At 35.5% G+C, this 19,551-nt stretch overlaps 2 protein-coding genes across 2 annotated transcripts; both read right to left on the bottom strand.

Annotated features, from left to right (window-relative positions):
• Positions 1 to 2,959: 2,959 nt before the first annotated feature.
• On the bottom strand, positions 2,960 to 6,822 carry LOC127174609 (ectonucleotide pyrophosphatase/phosphodiesterase family member 7-like). The gene is made up of 6 exons (XM_051125112.1): positions 6,368 to 6,822; positions 5,181 to 5,326; positions 4,449 to 5,081; positions 4,081 to 4,360; positions 3,426 to 3,564; positions 2,960 to 3,331 (listed from the first exon to the last, which is right to left on the bottom strand). The coding sequence occupies exons 1-6, from the start codon at positions 6,612 to 6,614 to the stop codon at positions 3,280 to 3,282; spliced, it is 1,497 nt and encodes a 498-aa protein (XP_050981069.1). The 5' UTR covers positions 6,615 to 6,822; the 3' UTR covers positions 2,960 to 3,279.
• A 3,473-nt stretch (positions 6,823 to 10,295) lies between these two features.
• enpp7.2 (ectonucleotide pyrophosphatase/phosphodiesterase 7, tandem duplicate 2) lies at positions 10,296 to 12,218 on the bottom strand. The gene is made up of 4 exons (XM_051125071.1): positions 11,935 to 12,218; positions 11,352 to 11,497; positions 10,636 to 11,268; positions 10,296 to 10,553 (listed from the first exon to the last, which is right to left on the bottom strand). Exons 1-4 carry the CDS (start codon positions 12,179 to 12,181, stop codon positions 10,296 to 10,298), a joined length of 1,284 nt encoding a protein of 427 aa, XP_050981028.1. The 5' UTR covers positions 12,182 to 12,218.
• Positions 12,219 to 19,551: the final 7,333 nt, after the last annotated feature.

Below are 19,551 nucleotides of genomic sequence, written 5' to 3'. Positions count from 1 at the left end.
AGGCCGCGGGAAGACATGGCGTTTGACCAAGACCACCAGTGCATCTTGGCCGGTCCTTGTGAAATAGTTTAAATGGTTTCAAACCTCATCCACTGAGCATTTTATTGGATAGACCACAATAAAAAGCCTCTATATTTGAATTTCAATTAATATAAGACGACTATTTCGGTGTATTCTGCCCGTTGAGAGGAATAAAAGGCAGCGCTTGAAAAAGCAATACACTATGAACCTGAAATAGCCCTGGAAAAATAGTCCACATGATCCTCTTGATACTCCATTCTGCATTCCCTTCTGCTCAGCACGTTTGTTAAGCCTCAGATGTAAACATGCTTGTTTCCCGGCTCAACCGTTCTTTTGAGCGCCGAGCTTCCCAGACAAGCGTAGTCGGAGGGAAGGAGAAAATCCACTCAGAAGAATGTGGCTGTTTGACATGTGCTCTCACAGCTAATAATGGATGAGAGCAGAGAATATTAGAGTGGCCCGGTTAGGAGCTGACATGTTGTGATAGAATAAAAGTGATATGTAGGTCTTCAGAGGGAAATTCCCAAGTGTTTACACTATGACTGGCCAAAACGACAGTCATAACAAGGTCTCAAGAGGAAGCACAGCAGTTAACACTCGTCTCCTATCTGTCGCTACTGACAGATGCAGAACTGGGTGAAGTTTAAAAGGACTCATACATGTGTGTATTGGCACAAGGGAATATTATATGTTCAATGCAAGCTCCATTGAAAGCATTTGTGGAATAATATTAATTACCACAATATTTCATTTCTTTTAAAAATGCAATTAATGATATAACGATGAGGTGCTTAATGGAAGCCAATTTTTGAGCAGCTTATAATTTTATAAAAGCTCTTGCATTCATTTTGTTAAAACTAAAAGTTGTTCTAGTCAGTTCTGTGATAATTTTATGGTTCGGTTTTCATGTCAATGAAAATTGCATATAACATTCCATATAACTACAGAAAATGTTAGTAAGCGATATACATGTTTTTTTCCTCACAAAAATCACTAAAAAACTTGCATCAAAGTTATTATAGTTTACTTAATAAGAACTTAAACCATAAAAAATGTTGCTAATTGAAATAAAATGAATGTTAATTGAAATAAAACAAATATATACACTACTAGTCAAAACATTTATTATTATTATTATGCTGAAAACAGCTGATTACATTTTTTCATGTTTCTTTGATGAATACAAAGTTCAGAAGAACAAACATTTGTAATGTTATAAATGTCTTTATCATCACTTTTGATCAATTTAAAGCATTAAAAATATACTGACTCCAGGCTTTTCAATGGCATAGTATATAATTTTACAAAAGCTTTTATTTTAGATAAATGCTGATCTTTGGATCTTTCTATTCATACAAAAATCATGAAAAAAATGTACTCTACTGTTTTAAATATTGATGATAATGATAATAACAATCAGCATATCAGAATGATTTCTGAAGGATCATGTGACACTGAAGACAGGAGTAATGATGTTGAAAATGTAGATTTGAACACAGGAATAAATTACATTTTAAAATATATTCAAATAGAAAGCAGTTATTTTAAAGAGTAAAAATATTTCGCAATATTACTGCTTTTGCTGTATTTTGGATCAAATAAATGCAGGCTTGATGAGCAGAAGAGACTTCTTTAAAAAAACATTAAAAAACTTACTTTTCAAAAACTTTTGGCTGGTAGTGTATATATGCATATACTTTTTTATGTTCAACTTGTACTAAAATAACTAAAATCGAAAAAAAGTTAATGAAAACTATATAGACATTAAAAATACAAAAAATAAATATAACAAAAAACAACAAAATTGCGAAAACGTTAACTACAGTGAAAAGTATTAGATTAGATTAGAACACATTCAAAATATTAATAGCACCACAATACTAAAAGAACAATGACATCCACATTGCTTACACTTTGTGGCGATACACTAGGTATAAATTGTATAAATATTGTAGATTTATTGTGTAAATTTAGCCCCATTCACTTCCATTGTAAGCGCCTTAATGTTACCCAAATTTTTACATTTTTAAAAGAAAAGGAGGGGTGAGTCAAAATGAATTTTTGTGGTTTTCAACATTATGCCACAAGTGTTGTCAACTTGTAATATGCTTAGCTTTAATATGTCCGCTAAAAGGCATCTCATTGACTGCAGTTGCTTTAAAAAGACTATGTTGCTTTAAAAGCGCCCTGCATCCAACAGCATAAAGGATGATCTCTGCAGACAGGAGAAAAGTGTGTGTCCTGCAACAGTAGTAGAGCAACAGACAGAGACGGAGAGACAGAGAAATGTTATTGCACTGGAAGATGGATGGGAGTCTGGCGCGCGTGCCAGGGGGAGACTCCACATTTCCAGACTGGCTCTGCTCTGGCGGGTGACTGAGTGTGTGTACGTGCGTGTGTATGTGTGAATGTGTTTGGAGGGGGCTACACTGCAGCACACTGTTCAAACTGTTTATGCATACCAGCCTGCTCTGAGTGCCTCTTTGTCATGAGCTGTTTACTTAAACTTATTTTGGGAAAATTCCACATGACTGGACGGGATTTCACCATAAATCATTGAATCTGCAGCTTTGTGTAATGATAACTTCTGTCAATCATTTAGTCCTCATAAGCTCCTTTTCTGCTTCGTGTTTTTCCGTACAGCCGACTGGTATTGTGCAGCCTATTGTGTGTAGTTTAAGGTGAATGTGTGCTTGCATGCAAGGGGATTGGAAGAAGACATGAAAATCTCAAGAATTGAGTAAATAATGTGTGATTGTCATCATTAACAGTATTTACTTGGATGCACATTCACGATTGTTTTGAGTATAAAAATACTCACTATTTCCACTAGATGGCATCCGTATATACTGTAAAAAAAAGTGCTGTATATTTATCAACACAAGGCAGTAGAGAGTCAAAATGCTTCTGTTTTGCAGTTTAAAACATTTTTATTGCAAATCATGTTATAAGCAATTCTAATTTAAAACAGCTTTTAAAAATTACAAATTATATTTTCAGGTTAATTGAAAAATGTACATGAATTTCTAAATATCTAAATATTGTACAATATGTTCCTAGTTTCTTTTAATGACATGTATACTCAAGATGCCTTGACAGGAATACTTAAATATTAAATATCTGTAAACATTATTTTATTTCATTTTATTTACACCCAAGTTTAAATGGGGGGAAAAAAACCATAAATGTTGTCTCAGATGTTTGGGTCCCACTGTAGTAATAAATGACAAGCAGTTAAAAAATAAGTGAACATCCCTCTTAGAACGCTGTTTGCTTGGAGTCGTCTTTTGTCTGGTCCTCATCTTTCGCTCTGTTGGAGAGTGAAGGTAAAGTAATACATCAGATATTTATAGAGAGGTAATGTGCTGAAAAAAACAATAAGACTTAATGTAACTCTGTCGTACCTCGCTTTCGTATTCGCTTTCTGTTTTTTTTGTCTTTTATACAACTTAAAGGATGTAAAAACCACAAGCGTAAGCAGCAAAAATCCAGCCATAGCGCCAAGACCAACATACACATTATGAAGAATTGAGTTGGAAGAATCTACAAGAAAAAAAAGATTGATTTGTGACCTGTAGCTTATGTAATTTGTGATAAGATGATGATAATGTGTTATTGGTTCATGAGGGTCATATGGTGAAGGACAGGGTAAAAGAGTTGCAATAGTTTCCTTGCAGGTTTTTATCCATTTGCTGACAGAGTAAGACAATTTGATGATAATGTTTGTTTGAATGGTGTAATTTACATTGTGTTATTATCAAGATAACTCAACAAGATATCATATCTGATGACTATCATGATAAATTGTCTTTAACTGTCAAGATATTTTAGGGCGAAGCAGAGATTGTGTTTGACATTATATAGCAGTTATATACTGTAGCATTATAGCAGATTATTGGTGTTGTCTAGAATTTAAGGATCATATTATTTAAAGTATGACTGTTTTTACCTCTCAGAATAATCCAAGTAATTCTTAACTCAGACCTCTAAGATATTAAATAACATAAGTATTTGAATTGTTTGGCCAGATTTGTGAGATTTGCACTTTTTTGTAGATACCTCCAGAGTCACCCCCAGAGTCATCTCCAGAGCCACCTCCAGAATTACATGACTCTCCGTTGGATATCAGCATGTGTCGGGTGTTATCCAGTGACCCGTCATTGATTTCTGGCTTTATCCCAAGTAAGTGGCACATTAGAGAATAAACATTGACGGTCTCAAATGGTCCAACCAACAAGTTTTTGTGAAAATCTGGTCCCACTGCCCTGAAGAAAGGCTTCATGTCCATTTCCTCATTGTCGAAGCCGTGTTGCCCTTTATAATTCTGGAATACGTAGAACTGGAAGAGCATTTGGAACATATGAAATGATCACATATAGCACATGCATATTTATTGTGTTCATTATAGGTGTATACTTCATGCTCACCCCATTGATGACATATCCTTTGTCTGCATAGAGAATTAAGGGCAGGAGACGTGGATGATTGGAGTAATGCAGACGAGCAGGCATGTCCTCTTTCTTGTAAACGTGTAGGTTTGGATGTCCTCCTTTCAAGGCTTGATAAACCTTGTCAAGCATCCCTTCTTTGGGCAACAGCAGCCCAGCAGGTCCATAGTCCACCAAATGAAATTCCAGATCTTTCATAGAGAATCCTGGGATGTCAGTGAGTATTATTTCATTTACGCCCTCTCCTTGTAACACAGTGCTCATTCCATGGTCAGCGGTAATGATAATATTCAGACGGTTACCGAGTCCATGTTTCTGAGCAGTTTCCTGTATGTAGCCTATGGTTCGGTCAACCTGCATGACCATCTCACGACGCTCAGGTGAATCAGGCCCATACTTATGACCGGTAGCATCTGGTTCGCCAAAATACAAACTGACAAAGTCTAAGTCTTGATCTTTAAACCATTCCTTCATGACCTTGTCCACATTCGCCCTCCATTCTGTCTCATTGCTGTAGTCGTAAGACTGTGGTTCCACCTCCCTCACCTGGATTATTTCTTTCTGGTAGGTGGCAGCAGTGCCAGGGAAGTGTAAGGATCCTGCTTTTTTACCCTAAGAAAGAACACATTTACAAGTTAGTTAGTATTTTATTTAAAGCAAATGTATATTAGGATGTGGTGTATTATTTTTATTAATATTTGAGATTTGTACCTGTCTTTGAGCAGTGATCCAAATGGGTAGACTGCCATTATCCCAGTATTCATCCACAAACTGTGTCATGTAGTATTGTTTCTTCTCTTGCGTGGTTGTGTTGAACCAAATGTTATGAATCACACCATGGTTCTCAATGTACCTTCCTGGGAAAAATACATATTTTGTCAAATGGTTACATTTGAGTTAATACAGTTACATACATCCAAAGCACCTTTCATTGCTTTCATGGTATATATGTTTTATCAGTTTGTGAGTTGTTTTGGAATCAAACCCATGACATTAGCTTTATTAGTATTATGCTTGTTTTTTGAGTTATATAAGTACTTTTGTGATTATATAAGCTGCACTTTTTTATTGTTGGTTCGGTTCGCTTTCACATGGCAAAGTTTCTACTTCTACTTATTCCACATAAGCCCAAACGAACCGAGCTAAGGAGTAAAAAGAGTTATGTTTTTTGAGGAAAACATTTCAGCATTTTTCAAGGAGAGCAAGGCAAGATGAGTGTTTGAGAGTAAAAAGTATATAAATTGTATAATTTTTATGAAAAAAACCAATCGTTTCACTAGATAAGATGCTTCTTCCTCGGCTGGGATTGTTTACAACTGCATTTGGGATCGTTTTAAGCTGCATTTAAACTGCATTTTGGAAGTTCAAAAACGGGGCACCATACCAATCCATTATATGGAGAAAAATGCTGAATGTTTTCCTCAAAAAACATAATTTCTTTACGAGTGAAGAAAGAAAGACATGAACATCTTGGATAACAAGGGGGTGAGTACATTATATGTAAATCTTTGTTTTGTAAGTGGAGCTCTCCTTTAAGCATTTTTATGGTTATGGGTCATTTTCAAAACCAGTTTGCCAATAAAATAATTAAAAAAAGAAAGTTTTTTATTCTTAATTTTGACACAAATGTAAATTTTTACACTAAACATATCAGTTCAAAATATTGGTTATTGGTTTGCTTTATCGGTAGTAATCAGTATTGAAAAACATATCGGTCGACCCCTAGTTTCTAGTATGCATAGTAAGATCTTAATTAGCTGGTTTAGGTGTGTTTAATTGGAGTTGGAGCTAAACTTTGCAGGACAGTGGACCTCCAGGACTGAGCCTGGACACCCCTGCTATATATTATCTATTTACTTTAAATTAGAAATGTATTGCTGTTGTCTTTTCCTTCTTACCAGATAACAGGGTGAAGTGTGTTGGACTGGTGATGGTCAGGAAAGGTGGAGTGACGTATTCTGCCATGACTCCTTCCTCAGCCATTTTATCCAGGTTTGGGGTGTCCACATCTCGGTCGTAGTCCCACCTGAACCCATCAAAGCTGATTAACAGCAGTTTGTTTTTGCCTGTGGTACAGCCATTTTTGACTGGAGCAGAAAAAGACGCAGGAAATATAAGCAGCAAAATGCTCAGTGCCAGTAACATGACTGGTATTCCACTACTGCCAGTAATGTAGCAGTCTCGCTTTTCTCTGGATGGTCTGATGGTTGTTCCTGATCTAACAGCCTCCGCTTTTGTATGATCCTTTTGTCTGTGTTTTTCGCCAACCCTTTTTGCACACTAAGGTTCACATTATTCATTTGATGAGTTACATGCTTATGCCATCCTTTGATATGTTATCATGCTTATCAGGAGTTGTGGGACAAAAGCAATTATACAACTGAGCAGTGTTTCTGTGATTTACAGCTCACTGCTTATAAAATGAAACATAGTGTTTTATATCAAGGCTGTGTTGTGTAGGTAAAGATAAATGTTTAACCAGTCATTAGATTCATTATCTAAGTGAGTTAATAATCTACGCTTGTGCAGTTGGGATAGAAAAAACAAAACATTTGGACTTTATCATTCAAAAGGTGATCTACAAGTACACAAGCTGCATAAGGACTATTTCTTTGCCAAAAATTTGGCCCATGCTCATGCAGGTGCATCTCAAAAAATTAGAACACAGTGAAAAAGTTCATTTTTTTGTTTGTAACTTGTTTCAAAAACTGAAACTTTCATATATTCTAGATCCACTACATGTAAAGTGAAACATTTCAAAAGTTTTTTGGATTTCATTTTTATGATTAGAGCTTACAACTCATGAAGTCAAAAATCCAGTGTCTCAAAATATTAGAATATTCATTAAATGTCCAACCCTACACTCTTAAAAATAAAGGTGCTTTAAAAGTTCTTCACAGCGATGCCATAGAGGAACCATTTTTGGTTCCACAAAGAACCATTCAGTCAAAGGTTCTTTAAAGAACCATATCTTTCTTACCTTTTTTTTAATCTGATGAACCTTCTTTAGCCACAAAGAACCTTTTGTGAAACAGAAAGGTTCTTTGGATGTTAAAGGTTCTGTATGAAACCATTTAGACAAAAAAGGTTATTCTATGGCATTGTGAAGTACCTTTATTTTTAAGAGTGTACAGTATAAATTTCGGGTATCTCTTGTTCTTTGAAACCACAATAATGGGGAAGATTGCTGACTTGGCAGTGGTCCAGAAGACAATCATTGGCACCTTCCACAAAGAGGGTACGTCACAGAAGGTCATTACTAAAAGGGGTGGCTGTGTACAGAGTGCTGTATCAAAGCATATTAAATGCAAAGTTGACTGAAAGGAAGAAATTGGGTAGGAAAAGGTGCACAAGCAACAGTCTGAAGTCAGTAATGATTTGGGGTGCTCTGATGCCTGCTGGTGTTGGTCCACTGTGTTTTGTCAAGTCCAAAGTCAGTGCCGCCGTCTGCCAGGAGATTTTGGAGGACTTTATGCCTCCATCTGCTGACAAGCTTAATGGAGATGCTGATTTCCATTTCCAGCAGGACTTTAGCACCTGCCCACAGTGCCAAAACCACTTCCAAGTGGTTTGCTGACCATGATATTACTGTGCTTGACTGTGCCAACATGCCTGACCTGAATCCCAATGGGAATCGGTGGGATATTTTCAAGAGAAAGATGAGAAAGTATCAATCAAACAATATACAGACAAGCTGAAGGAAGCTGATCGCCTCCATGCCACACTTCACTGATGCTGTAATTTGTGCTTGGAGCAAGTAATTTGCTGTAATTTGTGCTGCTAACCAAATATTGAGTGCATAATTTAACATACTTTAAAGAGTGTGAACTTTACAGTTTTGAAAATCCAAGATACTGGATTTCTGACTTTCATGAGCTGTAAGCTCTAATCATCAAAGTTAAAAAAAAAAAAAAACTTAAAAATGTTTTACTTTACATGTAATGAATCTAGATTATATAAAAGTTTCAGTTTCTAAAATAAGTCACAAACAAAAAATGAACTTTTTCACGATATTCTAATTATTTGAAGTGTGAACTGTTCTGTGGCCCTCCAGATGTTGAATAATTTCTGCTTTTAATCATCTTGGGAATCATCCCTGCTGAAATTACCAGCGCAACTTGCTGTGTTTTGTTCCCATCATCCTTCTTACATACAGTAACACAGTTTCCATGGCTAACCAGCTCGATCAGCACTAACCAGCTTGGACATTCCTGCTGGTCTTTTCAGCATGGAATCCTGCAGTCTAGTTCTTTAACCACCATATTATTTTAAATTATGCATGGTATGCATGATGGATAAGAAAATGTATTTCCATTGTTTGTAACCACACAATATTTTTGCATATTCTTTGGATTATTCGACTGTGAAATAACAATGTAAATATGTGGCACAAAAGAATGTCCAAGTTATGAGTATGGAAATGCATTTGAGTGGTAGTTTCATGTTCACTAATCTAATTTAGCGTAATCCTCTAAATTGTTTAATTTTGTACTATTCTTCTTTATAATCTCTGGTGTGAATTGCTCTTTTGAGGTCATTGTGAAGCATTTCACTCATAGTTAAGGTCAGAGCTTTGATTGCTCAACTCTATGGTGTTTTCTTCGGTTTTAGTCCTTTATCCATAATTTGCTCATCCATGATGCATGAGTATATTTCACTGGCTTCCATTATGTCCAGCCCAAGAAAAACAAGAGAACACAACAGTTTCCTATCATTTTATTATATAAGAAACACAAAAACACTGGACACATCTTTTAGATTTAAACTTGTAGGTCTTTAAGACCTTTAGAGATTTTTAATCCTTCAAATACACAATCCTGTTTATATTCAGTGTTATCACACACACAAGTACATGCTTCCCATCAGCTTGCATTATTGATATTTGTAATTTCATGATCTTGACGCAGGCTTTCAATAACTGAAGCCAACATGCTAATACTGTATGTGATTCTCATTTATGACCCCAAAACACATTTCATTTCATAATGCATTTTATGATGCACTCTCCCACCATCACCTACCAAGTTCAGTGAAATGCTAGCTGTTTGAGGGTATGGCAATGTATTATGATGACTATTGGAAACAAATGTACATACAGTAAAGGTTTTGGACATAATAAGAGACTTATCTTATTCTCTTCCATTGGAGATAAAGATATTTATTAATATAAATAATGATCCACCTGCTCTTTATGATGTTAGAAGAACTTAAAAGTTATAGAAATTCTGCAGTTACATTTTTTTGTCTTTGTCCTTTTTTGAAAAATAAGTTGTCCCTCTTAGAATGATGTTTTTGGAGTCAGCTTTCATCTCATCCTCATCTCCTATGTCTTTTGCTCTGTTGAGTAAAGATAAAAAAATGCATCACATTTTCAGGCAAAAACTGTCTAAAAAGAACAATAACAAGTCTTAATATATCTCTGTGCTTTACTTTGAATTTATTTTGCATCTTTTATATCCACTGTAGGATGTAACAACCACAAACACAAGCAATAAAAATCCAGCAACAGCAGCAAGGCCAATGAACACATTGTGAAGACTTGACTTGAAACATCTGTGTCTGAGAGAGAGAGAAAAAAAAAATTCTGAATTAATTGTTGTGAATTCTTTTACTGATTGACAAGAATGTTATGTAATTTATGGGTTGAAGAGCGGCACATACTGTACTGTATATCTTATCAAGATAACTCAAAGTTTAATTACACAGCTATTAAGTTTTATATTATAGACTAAATGGGAAAAAATGTTAGCATTATGTTTAAATGTTTACCTGTTAACAAACCATTTTTGTTTTCTAGTGTGAGATTTAGAAACAGTTAAAAATCTTTTATTTGGATCTACCTCCAGAATCACAGGACTCTCCGTTGGATATCAGCATGTGTTGGGTGTTATCCAGTGACCCGTCATTGATTTCTGGCTTTATCCCAAGTAAGTGGCACATTAGAGAATAAACATTAACGGTCTCAAATGGTCCAACCAACAAGTTTCTGTGAAAATCTGGTCCCACTGCCCTGAAGAAAGGCTTCATGTCCATTGCCTCATTGTCATAGCCATGTTCCCCTTTATTGGTCTGAAGTGGGTAAAACTAGAAGAACATATGATCACATATAATGTTTCACATGCATATTGTTTTTTGTGTTCATTACAGGTGTTTACTTCATGCTCACCCCATTGATGACATATCCTGGGTCTGCATAGAGAATTATGGGCAGGAGGCGTGGATGTTTGGAGTAATGCAGTCGAGCAGGCATGTTTTCTTTTTTATAAACGTGAAGGTTTGGATGTCCTCCTTTCAAGGCTTGATAAACCTTGTCAACCATCCCTTCCTTGGGCAACAGCATTGCAGAAGGTCCATAGTCCATTAGGTGGAACTGCAGATCTTTGTAAGAGAATCCTGGGATGTCAGTAAGAACTATTTCTTTTACCTCCCCTCCTTTAAACACGGTGGTCATTCCATGGTCAGCTGTTATGATAATATTCAGATGGTCACTGAGTCCATGTTTCTCAGCAGATTCCCGGATGTAGCCCACAGTTCGGTCAACTTTCTTGACCGCCTCACGGCGCTCTGGAGAATCAGGCCCGTGCTTGTGGCCAGTTTCATCTGGGTCACCGAAATACAAAGTGACAAAGTCTAAGTCTTGATCTTTAAACCATTCCTTCATGACCTTGTCCACATTTTCCCTCCATGCCGTCTCATTAGTGTAGTCATAGGCTCTTGGTTCTACCTCTCTCACCTGAATTGTTTCTTTCTGGTAAGTGGCAGCAGTGCCAGGGAAGTGTAAGGATCCTGTTTTTAAACCCTAAGAGAAAGCACATAAGATTTAGCATACAGTAATCTGTAAATGTACATGAAATGAAGATTTTATTGTCTAATGAGATGTACCTGTCTTTGAGCGGTGATCCAAATGGGTAGACTGCCATTATCCCAGTATTCATCCACAAACTGCGTCATATAGTACTCTTTCCTTTGTCCTGTGGTTGTGTTGAACCACACGTTATGAATCACACCATGGTTCTCAATGTACCTTCCTAGGAAAAAAAAACAAATTTATTAAGTGGTAATTTGTTAATTATTTTATAATACATAATATAGAATTTTCATATTAAACCACCCATTTTGCTAGAAAAATCTCATCGCTATTATATTTTCATATAAAATTTCATTTTAGTTCACTTCTATTTTTTTAATACTCTTTTTAATTTAATAGTGAAGTATTCACATTTCCAATATAATTTTAATATTAAACATACACATTACATAAAAATATCACTGCTGGCAATTTTTTTTAAATTATATAATATCATATCAATTAATCAGTGCTGATTAATTTCTTGTGTATCAAATATCTGCACTATTGGAATGCAATAGATGTTATGTAACTGTTTATCTTGATTTGAAGAGGCTCAGGTATTTATTTATACTTGGCATAAGACTTTTAAGTGTAAATGACTGCAGATGATCTTACCAGATAATAGAGTGAAGTGTGTAGGACTGGTAATGGTCAGGTAAGGTGGAGTGACATATGCTGCTTTGACTCCTTCCTCAGCCATTTTGTCCAGGTTTGGGGTGTCCACATCTCGGTCGTAGTCCCACCTGAACCCATCAAAGATAGTCAGCAGTAGTTTGTTTTTGCCTGTGGTGCAGCCATCTCTGACTGGAGCAGAGAGAGACGCAGGTAATACAAGCAGCGAAATACTCAGTGCCAGTAACATGACTGGTATTCCACCACTACTGTTTTACACAGAAACACTCTTGCTTTTCACATGATGGTTATAAATTTCTCAGCTCTTGGACTTATTCTTTTGCAAGTTGCTTTGCCATCAGTTTTTACAGGCTTAAGTTCACATTATCATTAAGGTTTATGGGATAGATTGCATGTTTGTGTTATCTTATGTTATCTGACAGCCTTATCAGAAGTTACACACAATTACTCAACTATTTTCCTTATAGTTCTATAATTCATTTATAATTCACTGCTTATAATATTAAACTAAATGTAGGCTAAAAGTCTGTGTTGTACAAATATGTTTCTAGATGGTCAATTGTAAAATTGGTTTGGAAATAAAGCATCAGTTAGCATCGTGGCCTAGTGTTTAGGCTTCACCATTTATTCCCAGAATTTCACCGCCAACAGTACTTGAACAAATAGTCTATAAAATCTAGACTGACACTTACAAGAAAATCACTAAAAGTAGGTGTTATTGAATTTTTTTTTTACCTCATGGTTGCTATAAAAGACGACTTTGTTATACCTTGTGCTGCACGAACTTGTCCAGCAGAGGGAGTTGTGTCTTTGTCTGAGAAATACTCAATCTCAGCACATTGTTGACATTCAGTGCTGTCGTGTTTAAATTAATTGATGCATTTATGAACGTTTTAAATATAATTTAGACTTAATTTGTAACATATGTGAAAGGAATAAAGACACATTCACAATGAATGAATTCAGGTTTCTTCTGGCTTTCCAACCAGCTTACTTTCTCATTCCAGAAAGTGCTTTATTGGACAAAAATTAGTGTAGTACAAGATGAGTGATCAATATGACAGATTGTAATCATTTTAAGATATATCTGTTTGAAACTTTTTTGAAACTATATGTATACCCTGTCACCCCAGAGAACACTGAACAATGAAATGAGTTCTTCAGCTTTAAAGTTATACAGATGTTTGTGATTCCTTTACTTTTCAGCCTTCCCCTCCCTATTTTCACTCCAGAGCTTTGAAGGAACAGTGGGACTAGACTACAGGAAGGAATTTTTGAGGCAGTCATTAGATAAATATCTTGGCATTGCTGTGGTAGGAACTTCTGGACCTCTGGGAAGACATAAAAAGCCTCAACATGGTGCTTATTGAGTCATATATCCAAATGATTACTTTTATCTAAAATGACTGGTGGTTGAGTTTCATATTACAGCCACTTGATGGCGCCAGACACCTTTTAGTTTCTGTCCAGGTTACCTGCAGGATATGGAGTCCTGTCTGTAGTTCTGTGTGCTGAAATAGTAAAGAAACCGAACAGGACAGAATTAAGATCCTACAGGTCGGGTTGTTTTCTACATGTGACCTGTAGGTTTGTCCACTTGTGTCTCATGTGTGGGAACATTTTCTAGAGGTGTACGATTCCTTAGGATTATACAAAGGATTTTTGATATGAAGTACCTACTGGACAATATCGATTTCAGTAAGGGTTGTGCAAGTCATTTTTAAGGTCTTATTGCTGGACTGTCTTTATTATTAATATGTATGAGTTAGTGTTAATCGTAATTGTACGACCAACCGGCATGACTATAACCTTAAAAATGCTTTTGTCATGATTTTAAGTGAAGAACAACCAGAAACTTCTGTGCTTTCAAATATTGCCTTTGACAATCAAGGACCTTGGAATTCTAAAGGTTGAGAACCAATACTCTAATTTAGAATGGTGTTGTGTTTTGACAGTCACACAATCACTTTTGCAGTCATGTTAATGAATGTTAAATGGCAGGAGTGGTGTAATCTGAATAAGTGGTAGGTTAAAAAAAAAAAAAACCAAATATATATATATTAAGGGGTGCCGCCCCTTAATGGTCTTCAAATACAAATAAACAAGAAGTTCGGGTTAGATTGTCAGGTTAATCAACCAGTCCAGTTGTTTCATTTGTAAATGTGGGCGTGGTTGTTCAACCTACAGAGGCCTTGAGTTACGCAATCCTACTTAAATATGTGACCCTGGACCACAAAACCAGTCATAAGTGTCAGTTTTTCGAAATTGAGCTTTATACATCATCTGAAAGCTGAATAAATAAGCTTTCCATTGATGTATGGTGTGTTGGGATAAAATAATATTTGGCTGAGATACAACTATTTCAGTATATGGAATCTGAGGGTGCAAAAAAATCTAAATATTGAGAAAATTGCTTTTAAAGTTGTCCAAATTAAGTTCTTTGCAATGCATATTACTAATCAAAAAATAAGTTTTAATATATTTACAGTAGCAAATTGACAAAATATCTTAATGGAACATGATCTTTACTTAATTTCCTAATGATTTTTGGCATAAAAGAAAAATCTATAATTTTGTCCCATACAGTATATTTTTGGCTATTGCTACAAATATACCCCAGCGACTTAAGACTGGTTTTGTGGTCCAGGGTCACATATTATAACGCAAATTCGCGGACATCGCAGTAAAGGAGGGTTGGTTGATTTCACCTTTGTAATCTTTGGTAAGTGCTTACTGTAAGTTTTTTTTAATTAATGCATCTATTACTTATGTTAGTATGTTCGCTTAAGCATTATTGTTTATTTTAGTGAGCGTTTTTGGCGTCAGTTGTACTGTAAAATTTCGTAATACACACTTTATTTATTGTGTTGATATTAGAGCTGTCAAACGATTAATCGCATCCAAATTATTGTGTTTATGTAATATATGTGTGTATATTTATTATGTGTATATATAAATAACCAGTCATGCATGAATATATTTAAAAATATTTATTTAAATATATATTTGAATATGTATGTATATATAATATAAATATATATAAATATAATATAATAATATATATTATATATATTATATAATGTTAATATAATATAATCAAATATTAAATATATTATAAATTATTATATATAATTTAATGAAAATATTAATATAATATCTGAAAAAATATATAATATAATAATTTATGCACATGTATGTGTGTATTTATATGTACATAATTAATAAATGCAGATTAATCGTTTGACAGCCCTAAAAAATGTGTTTTTTAGTTTGTGATTACATCGAAAGCCCAGGCTTTACAATACTAGGGTCGCCCCTGCTGTACTGATTTTCAAGTTTCCTAATAAAAGAAATTGTTCTTTGGTATTAGCAGGCACTAAAAAAGAGTCAGGGCAAACAAACAAATAAATAAATATTTGTATTTTTCTATATTTTATATTTTATTTCTTTTACTTTTTTTCTGGGAGATTAATTCAATAGACTTTATTCAGATGTGTCAAAAAGACCTCAGAAATGTAGTCTAGAAGACCTACAAGATGTTTTGAACATCTGAACATCATTGTATGGCACGCACAACCTCTTAGTTTCCATTCGCTTGTGTTATTGGTAATTTCATGGTCTTGACCCAGGCTTTCAATAACTGAAACGCATGTGCTTGTTTTATATTACGACCTCCGTGTGACACACGTTCATGACCTCAAAACTCATCTCATTTCATAATGCAGTTTATGATGCACTTTCCCAGCCCCCACCCCACCTGCTTGCTAGGTTAAAGACAAGTCAGATGCTAGAGGGCATGGTAATGTATTATGATGCCTATTGGAAACAACTGGTGGTAAATGGAAAGGACCATTTAGATCTACAGCAGTGATTACAACCTACTGTAACTTAAGCTTTTAAAAGTGATGGCCAGTAATACACGCATTTGTTTCATAGCAGTTACGGCGGTTTTCAATCATGTCAGCCATTCTCTATTGATGCCTGTTTGTTTAGATCATTAGTATGGTAACCACAAATATAGATCCATTTGCTTTATTTTTGAAGTGCATTATAGACTAACATATGATCTGAAAGTGCATTTGGCCATCCAGACTGGATTCCGTGCCTAAATGTCGAAGTTTTTGGAGCTTTTATTTGTTTGTGACTCAAAAACGGACTGGTGAAATTGAGTCTACAATTAACAAGTTGCTCAGTATTAAATTGCTACCTGTTCATTAGCCAAATCACAGCTGCATTGGTGATAAGAGCAGCAGCACTCTTGCTTTCTAAAGTACATAGTTTGAAATCACTGCCCTCTTTGACCTTTTATGAAATAAGAAAAGGTAGAATCGCATATCGATGCTAATGACGTCTGTTCGTATATCACTGGCAGAGTATTTTATCTTGGAGGCTGGTCAGTAGTGTTTTATGATGCGACCTTATTGAAGTCAATCAAATCATCTGACAGCTAGTTGCTCAGATGGGGTTTGCTTTTGGCCTTGGGACAGGTTCAAGGTGAACACCTAATCTCTTGGAAGATAAGCTATTACTGTCATCAGGACTCATTTTTCTCATTTACATTCACCTACATACATGAACAGAAAGCGAAAGCCGTGTGTATTAGAGACGGAGTGCTAGTTCCTCATTCTGAATCACCTGAGAAGCTTTTAAAGTCAAGTTGGAATGAAAATTCACCCTATCTATTTTCCAAATGCATGTTGTAGATCATATTGAGAACGATTAATTGTGCATATGTTTTATTTTTTGACCTTGTCACTCTCTAATGATGTATGCAGGACTTTTCAAATGATTTAAGCCCAAAATATAATTTGGTTTTTAACAGGTATGCTAACATACACGCATAGTTGAAGACATCTTTGTCTAGTATCAGCTCTGTTTCTCTCCAGAAGTTATGACCAGTAAAAATGTTGTTTTTATTAGGTGTTTGGACTCTAATTCTGACAGCACCCATTCACTGCCGAGGATCCATTGGTGGGCAACTGATATAAAATGCAAAATTTCTCCAAACCTGTTCTGATGAGGAAACAAACTCATCTACGTCTTGGATGACCTGAGGGTGAGTAAATTTTCAACAAATTTTCTTTTTGGGGTAAACAATTTATTTAATGTATATTCTACATGATTTTCCATTTATTTATATTTGAATAAACAATGTTGGATTTATTTTAATTATTTATGTGAGTTTAAAAAGTTTGTATGCATGCTCTTTAGTTGGCGTACACATTACATTTTCATGTCAGTTTTTACATTTATATATATTTTTTTAATCACTTTTGACGTAGCATCAAATCCATCACTACATTTTTTCAGTTTTGGTAATTTTTTACACTTGGATGTTCATCACCATATGCAAGAAAAGATCTGTAGCTAGATCTGTTTTATCACAACTTTAAGAAGGCCTTATGATATCCGCAATGTGGAAAAGGCAGACGGAATTGCGGAATCCAGTCATAAAGTGGAATTTTGGATGAATAAATCAAAAGTCAGTACAAAAAAGGTCAGTACACCTAAAGCAAAACATGATATTGAATAGTGTCTGTGAATATTAAGCCACAAAAATACTATTTAAACATAAATCATGCATGTTCTGTGTATCCCTCTGTGAATTAATGGTTTCGTTTACCACACACGGAAGTACATGTGACTCTCGCAGTGTTTTCAGCCTCTGCCGCCTCAATATATGAACACATAAACTCTCTAGAACTGCTCTAAGTGTCACATTTCTTTTGAGGATATCATCATATCATATACAAACAGAAACTTAAAGGTTTTCACAGCAGCCTGTCAAAATAAAAGTTTGGTTTAACTTGAAGAAACTGTGACAGAAATATATTACTTAATGCAATGATAGTGCTACTACCAATAATATAATTATTATTAATTCATTATTAAAGCATTATTCTTTAAGGAATATTTACCTGAACAATTATTTACCAGAATTTATTTACCAGAAATGTGTAAATACACATGCAGTATTTCTAGAAGAAAAAAACAATTAATTAGATGTTTTTGATTATTAAATTTAATGAAATCATTAAAATGGAATGGAATTTGGTAAAAATAAGACTGTAAATAAATTCAGTGTGGCCTTAAATTGCTTTAAGTTTTATTATTTCAGTTAATTAGACATGCTTTTGGATTAATATTTTTTAATTTAACCATTAAAACAGAGTTTAGAAAACTTTAAACTGAACATTTTTGAAAAAAACCTATTTTGCTCAGTCGCAGCTCAGTTAGAGAAAAATTTCAATACCACTCCAGGAAATTCATGCATTTAAATTGTATGATTGGGCTGTTTTGGCAGGCTCGGTGTCAAAGTCATAGCAAACTTCAGTATGTACATGCTCAACGAGCATATGGTTTACATTCACAGCGTTTATTTGGTCTGAACAGGCTGCGTGTCTGGTAGTTGGCCAAGGGGGTGGAGGTCTCCATGTGGCACTGTGCAAGCAGGATTAGGACTAAGCCTGGGTAAAGCTCTGGTTAGGTTTAGTCTTAAGCCTGCACCGGGCACTTCAAATAACACATCCTAAGCCCTCAAATACTAGACTGTGGCCTGTGTCAAGCATCCTCATCTATCATATTACAAGTTTGAAAGGCACCTTGTAACACTTGTTCTGAGCCTTTTAATAGTTCTCCTTTTTTATGGATTTACCTGGGTGAAGACTCAGCCCAAACTAATGAAGAAGGCGAACCTGAATTGAAAGGGTAAAGGGGTGCGGGTTAACGCTTGTTAAATACCACAGACTGAAGATGCTGTTTTACAGTACGTCGTTAAAGTTGCACTCGCTGATAGCCACTTGATAGCATTCACCATATAACGCTGTTGGGAAATGAATGCGTGGAGGAAGTGTGAATTGATATTGTTTGTGTGAAACCTATGAAAACAAGTTGTTAAGTGGTTGTATCAGTCAACCGGGGTTTGTAATCAAGCGAGAGGAGAGGTTTCCTGCGGAGATGTGTCATCTTGTCTTATAGCGACTCATCAGCAGCAAAATGGTGGTGGGAAAGACAAGTAATATTAAAATATAATGGATAATGTCGTACGCTTTATCGTAGCAGGTTTGTTTTCCTGTCGTTTTTGGTCATTTGCGCTCGTATCACTGAGGGCGTATGGCTGGCGAGGCAGCTGTGAGACATTATCGCAGCCCTGCGTCACGCTCATTTGTGACAAATGCGTTCTGAGCCACACCACTTTGCATTCAACTCTTATTGCTTAATTAGTTTTAACAGCAAATGTTGTTACACAGCAGCAGTCACATACGGATCTAATACCGAGATCTCTCTCATTAATTAAGTGCGTTAATTGTGAGTATAACAGATGAGTGCAGTATGGCTGGCTTCCTCTCCTGCCTCCCGTTCACGCTGTTTATCACGGGGACATAAGCTGTCATCGGCTTTTCAAACTCCACCAAAGCCGCAGCTGGCTAATTACCTGCCACTCAGGTTGAACTCTTTCTCAAGAAACTGTGTTTAAATATGGAAAAATGCACAATAATCCGGCTTTGTTTGGAGTTCGGTTCAGCTTTAGGTCAGGGGAGGATGGCATTTTTGCAGACCCAGAGGTTTGACTCTCATTTTAACTGGATTTTTTGTGGT

The sequence above is a fragment of the Labeo rohita genome, chromosome 12 (genome assembly GCF_022985175.1).
Source record: "Labeo rohita strain BAU-BD-2019 chromosome 12, IGBB_LRoh.1.0, whole genome shotgun sequence".
Classification (NCBI taxonomy): Eukaryota; Metazoa; Chordata; class Actinopteri; order Cypriniformes; family Cyprinidae; genus Labeo; species Labeo rohita.
The sequence above is the reverse complement of the archived record's forward strand: the minus strand, read 5'-3'. Positions and strand labels throughout refer to the sequence as shown.

What these genes read in the sequence shown, in the direction of transcription:
- LOC127174609 (XM_051125112.1), bottom strand. Translation starts at nt 6,614, where the DNA reads ATGTTACTGGCACTGAGCATTTTGCTGCTTATATTTCCTGCGTCTTTT. An exon ending in AAGGATATGTCATCAATGGG is followed by an intron (nt 4,361 to 4,448) that starts GTGAGCATGAAG and finishes ATGCTCTTCCAG; the next exon opens with TTCTACGTATTCCAGAATTA. An exon ending in CTCTGGGGGTGACTCTGGAG is followed by an intron (nt 3,565 to 4,080) that starts GTATCTACAAAA and finishes TTTTTCTTGTAG; the next exon opens with ATTCTTCCAACTCAATTCTT.
- enpp7.2 (XM_051125071.1), bottom strand. Translation starts at nt 12,181, where the DNA reads ATGTTACTGGCACTGAGTATTTCGCTGCTTGTATTACCTGCGTCTCTC. An exon ending in ACACTTCACTCTATTATCTG is followed by an intron (nt 11,498 to 11,934) that starts GTAAGATCATCT and finishes TTTTTTTCCTAG; the next exon opens with GAAGGTACATTGAGAACCAT. An exon ending in GGATCACCGCTCAAAGACAG is followed by an intron (nt 11,269 to 11,351) that starts GTACATCTCATT and finishes GCTTTCTCTTAG; the next exon opens with GGTTTAAAAACAGGATCCTT.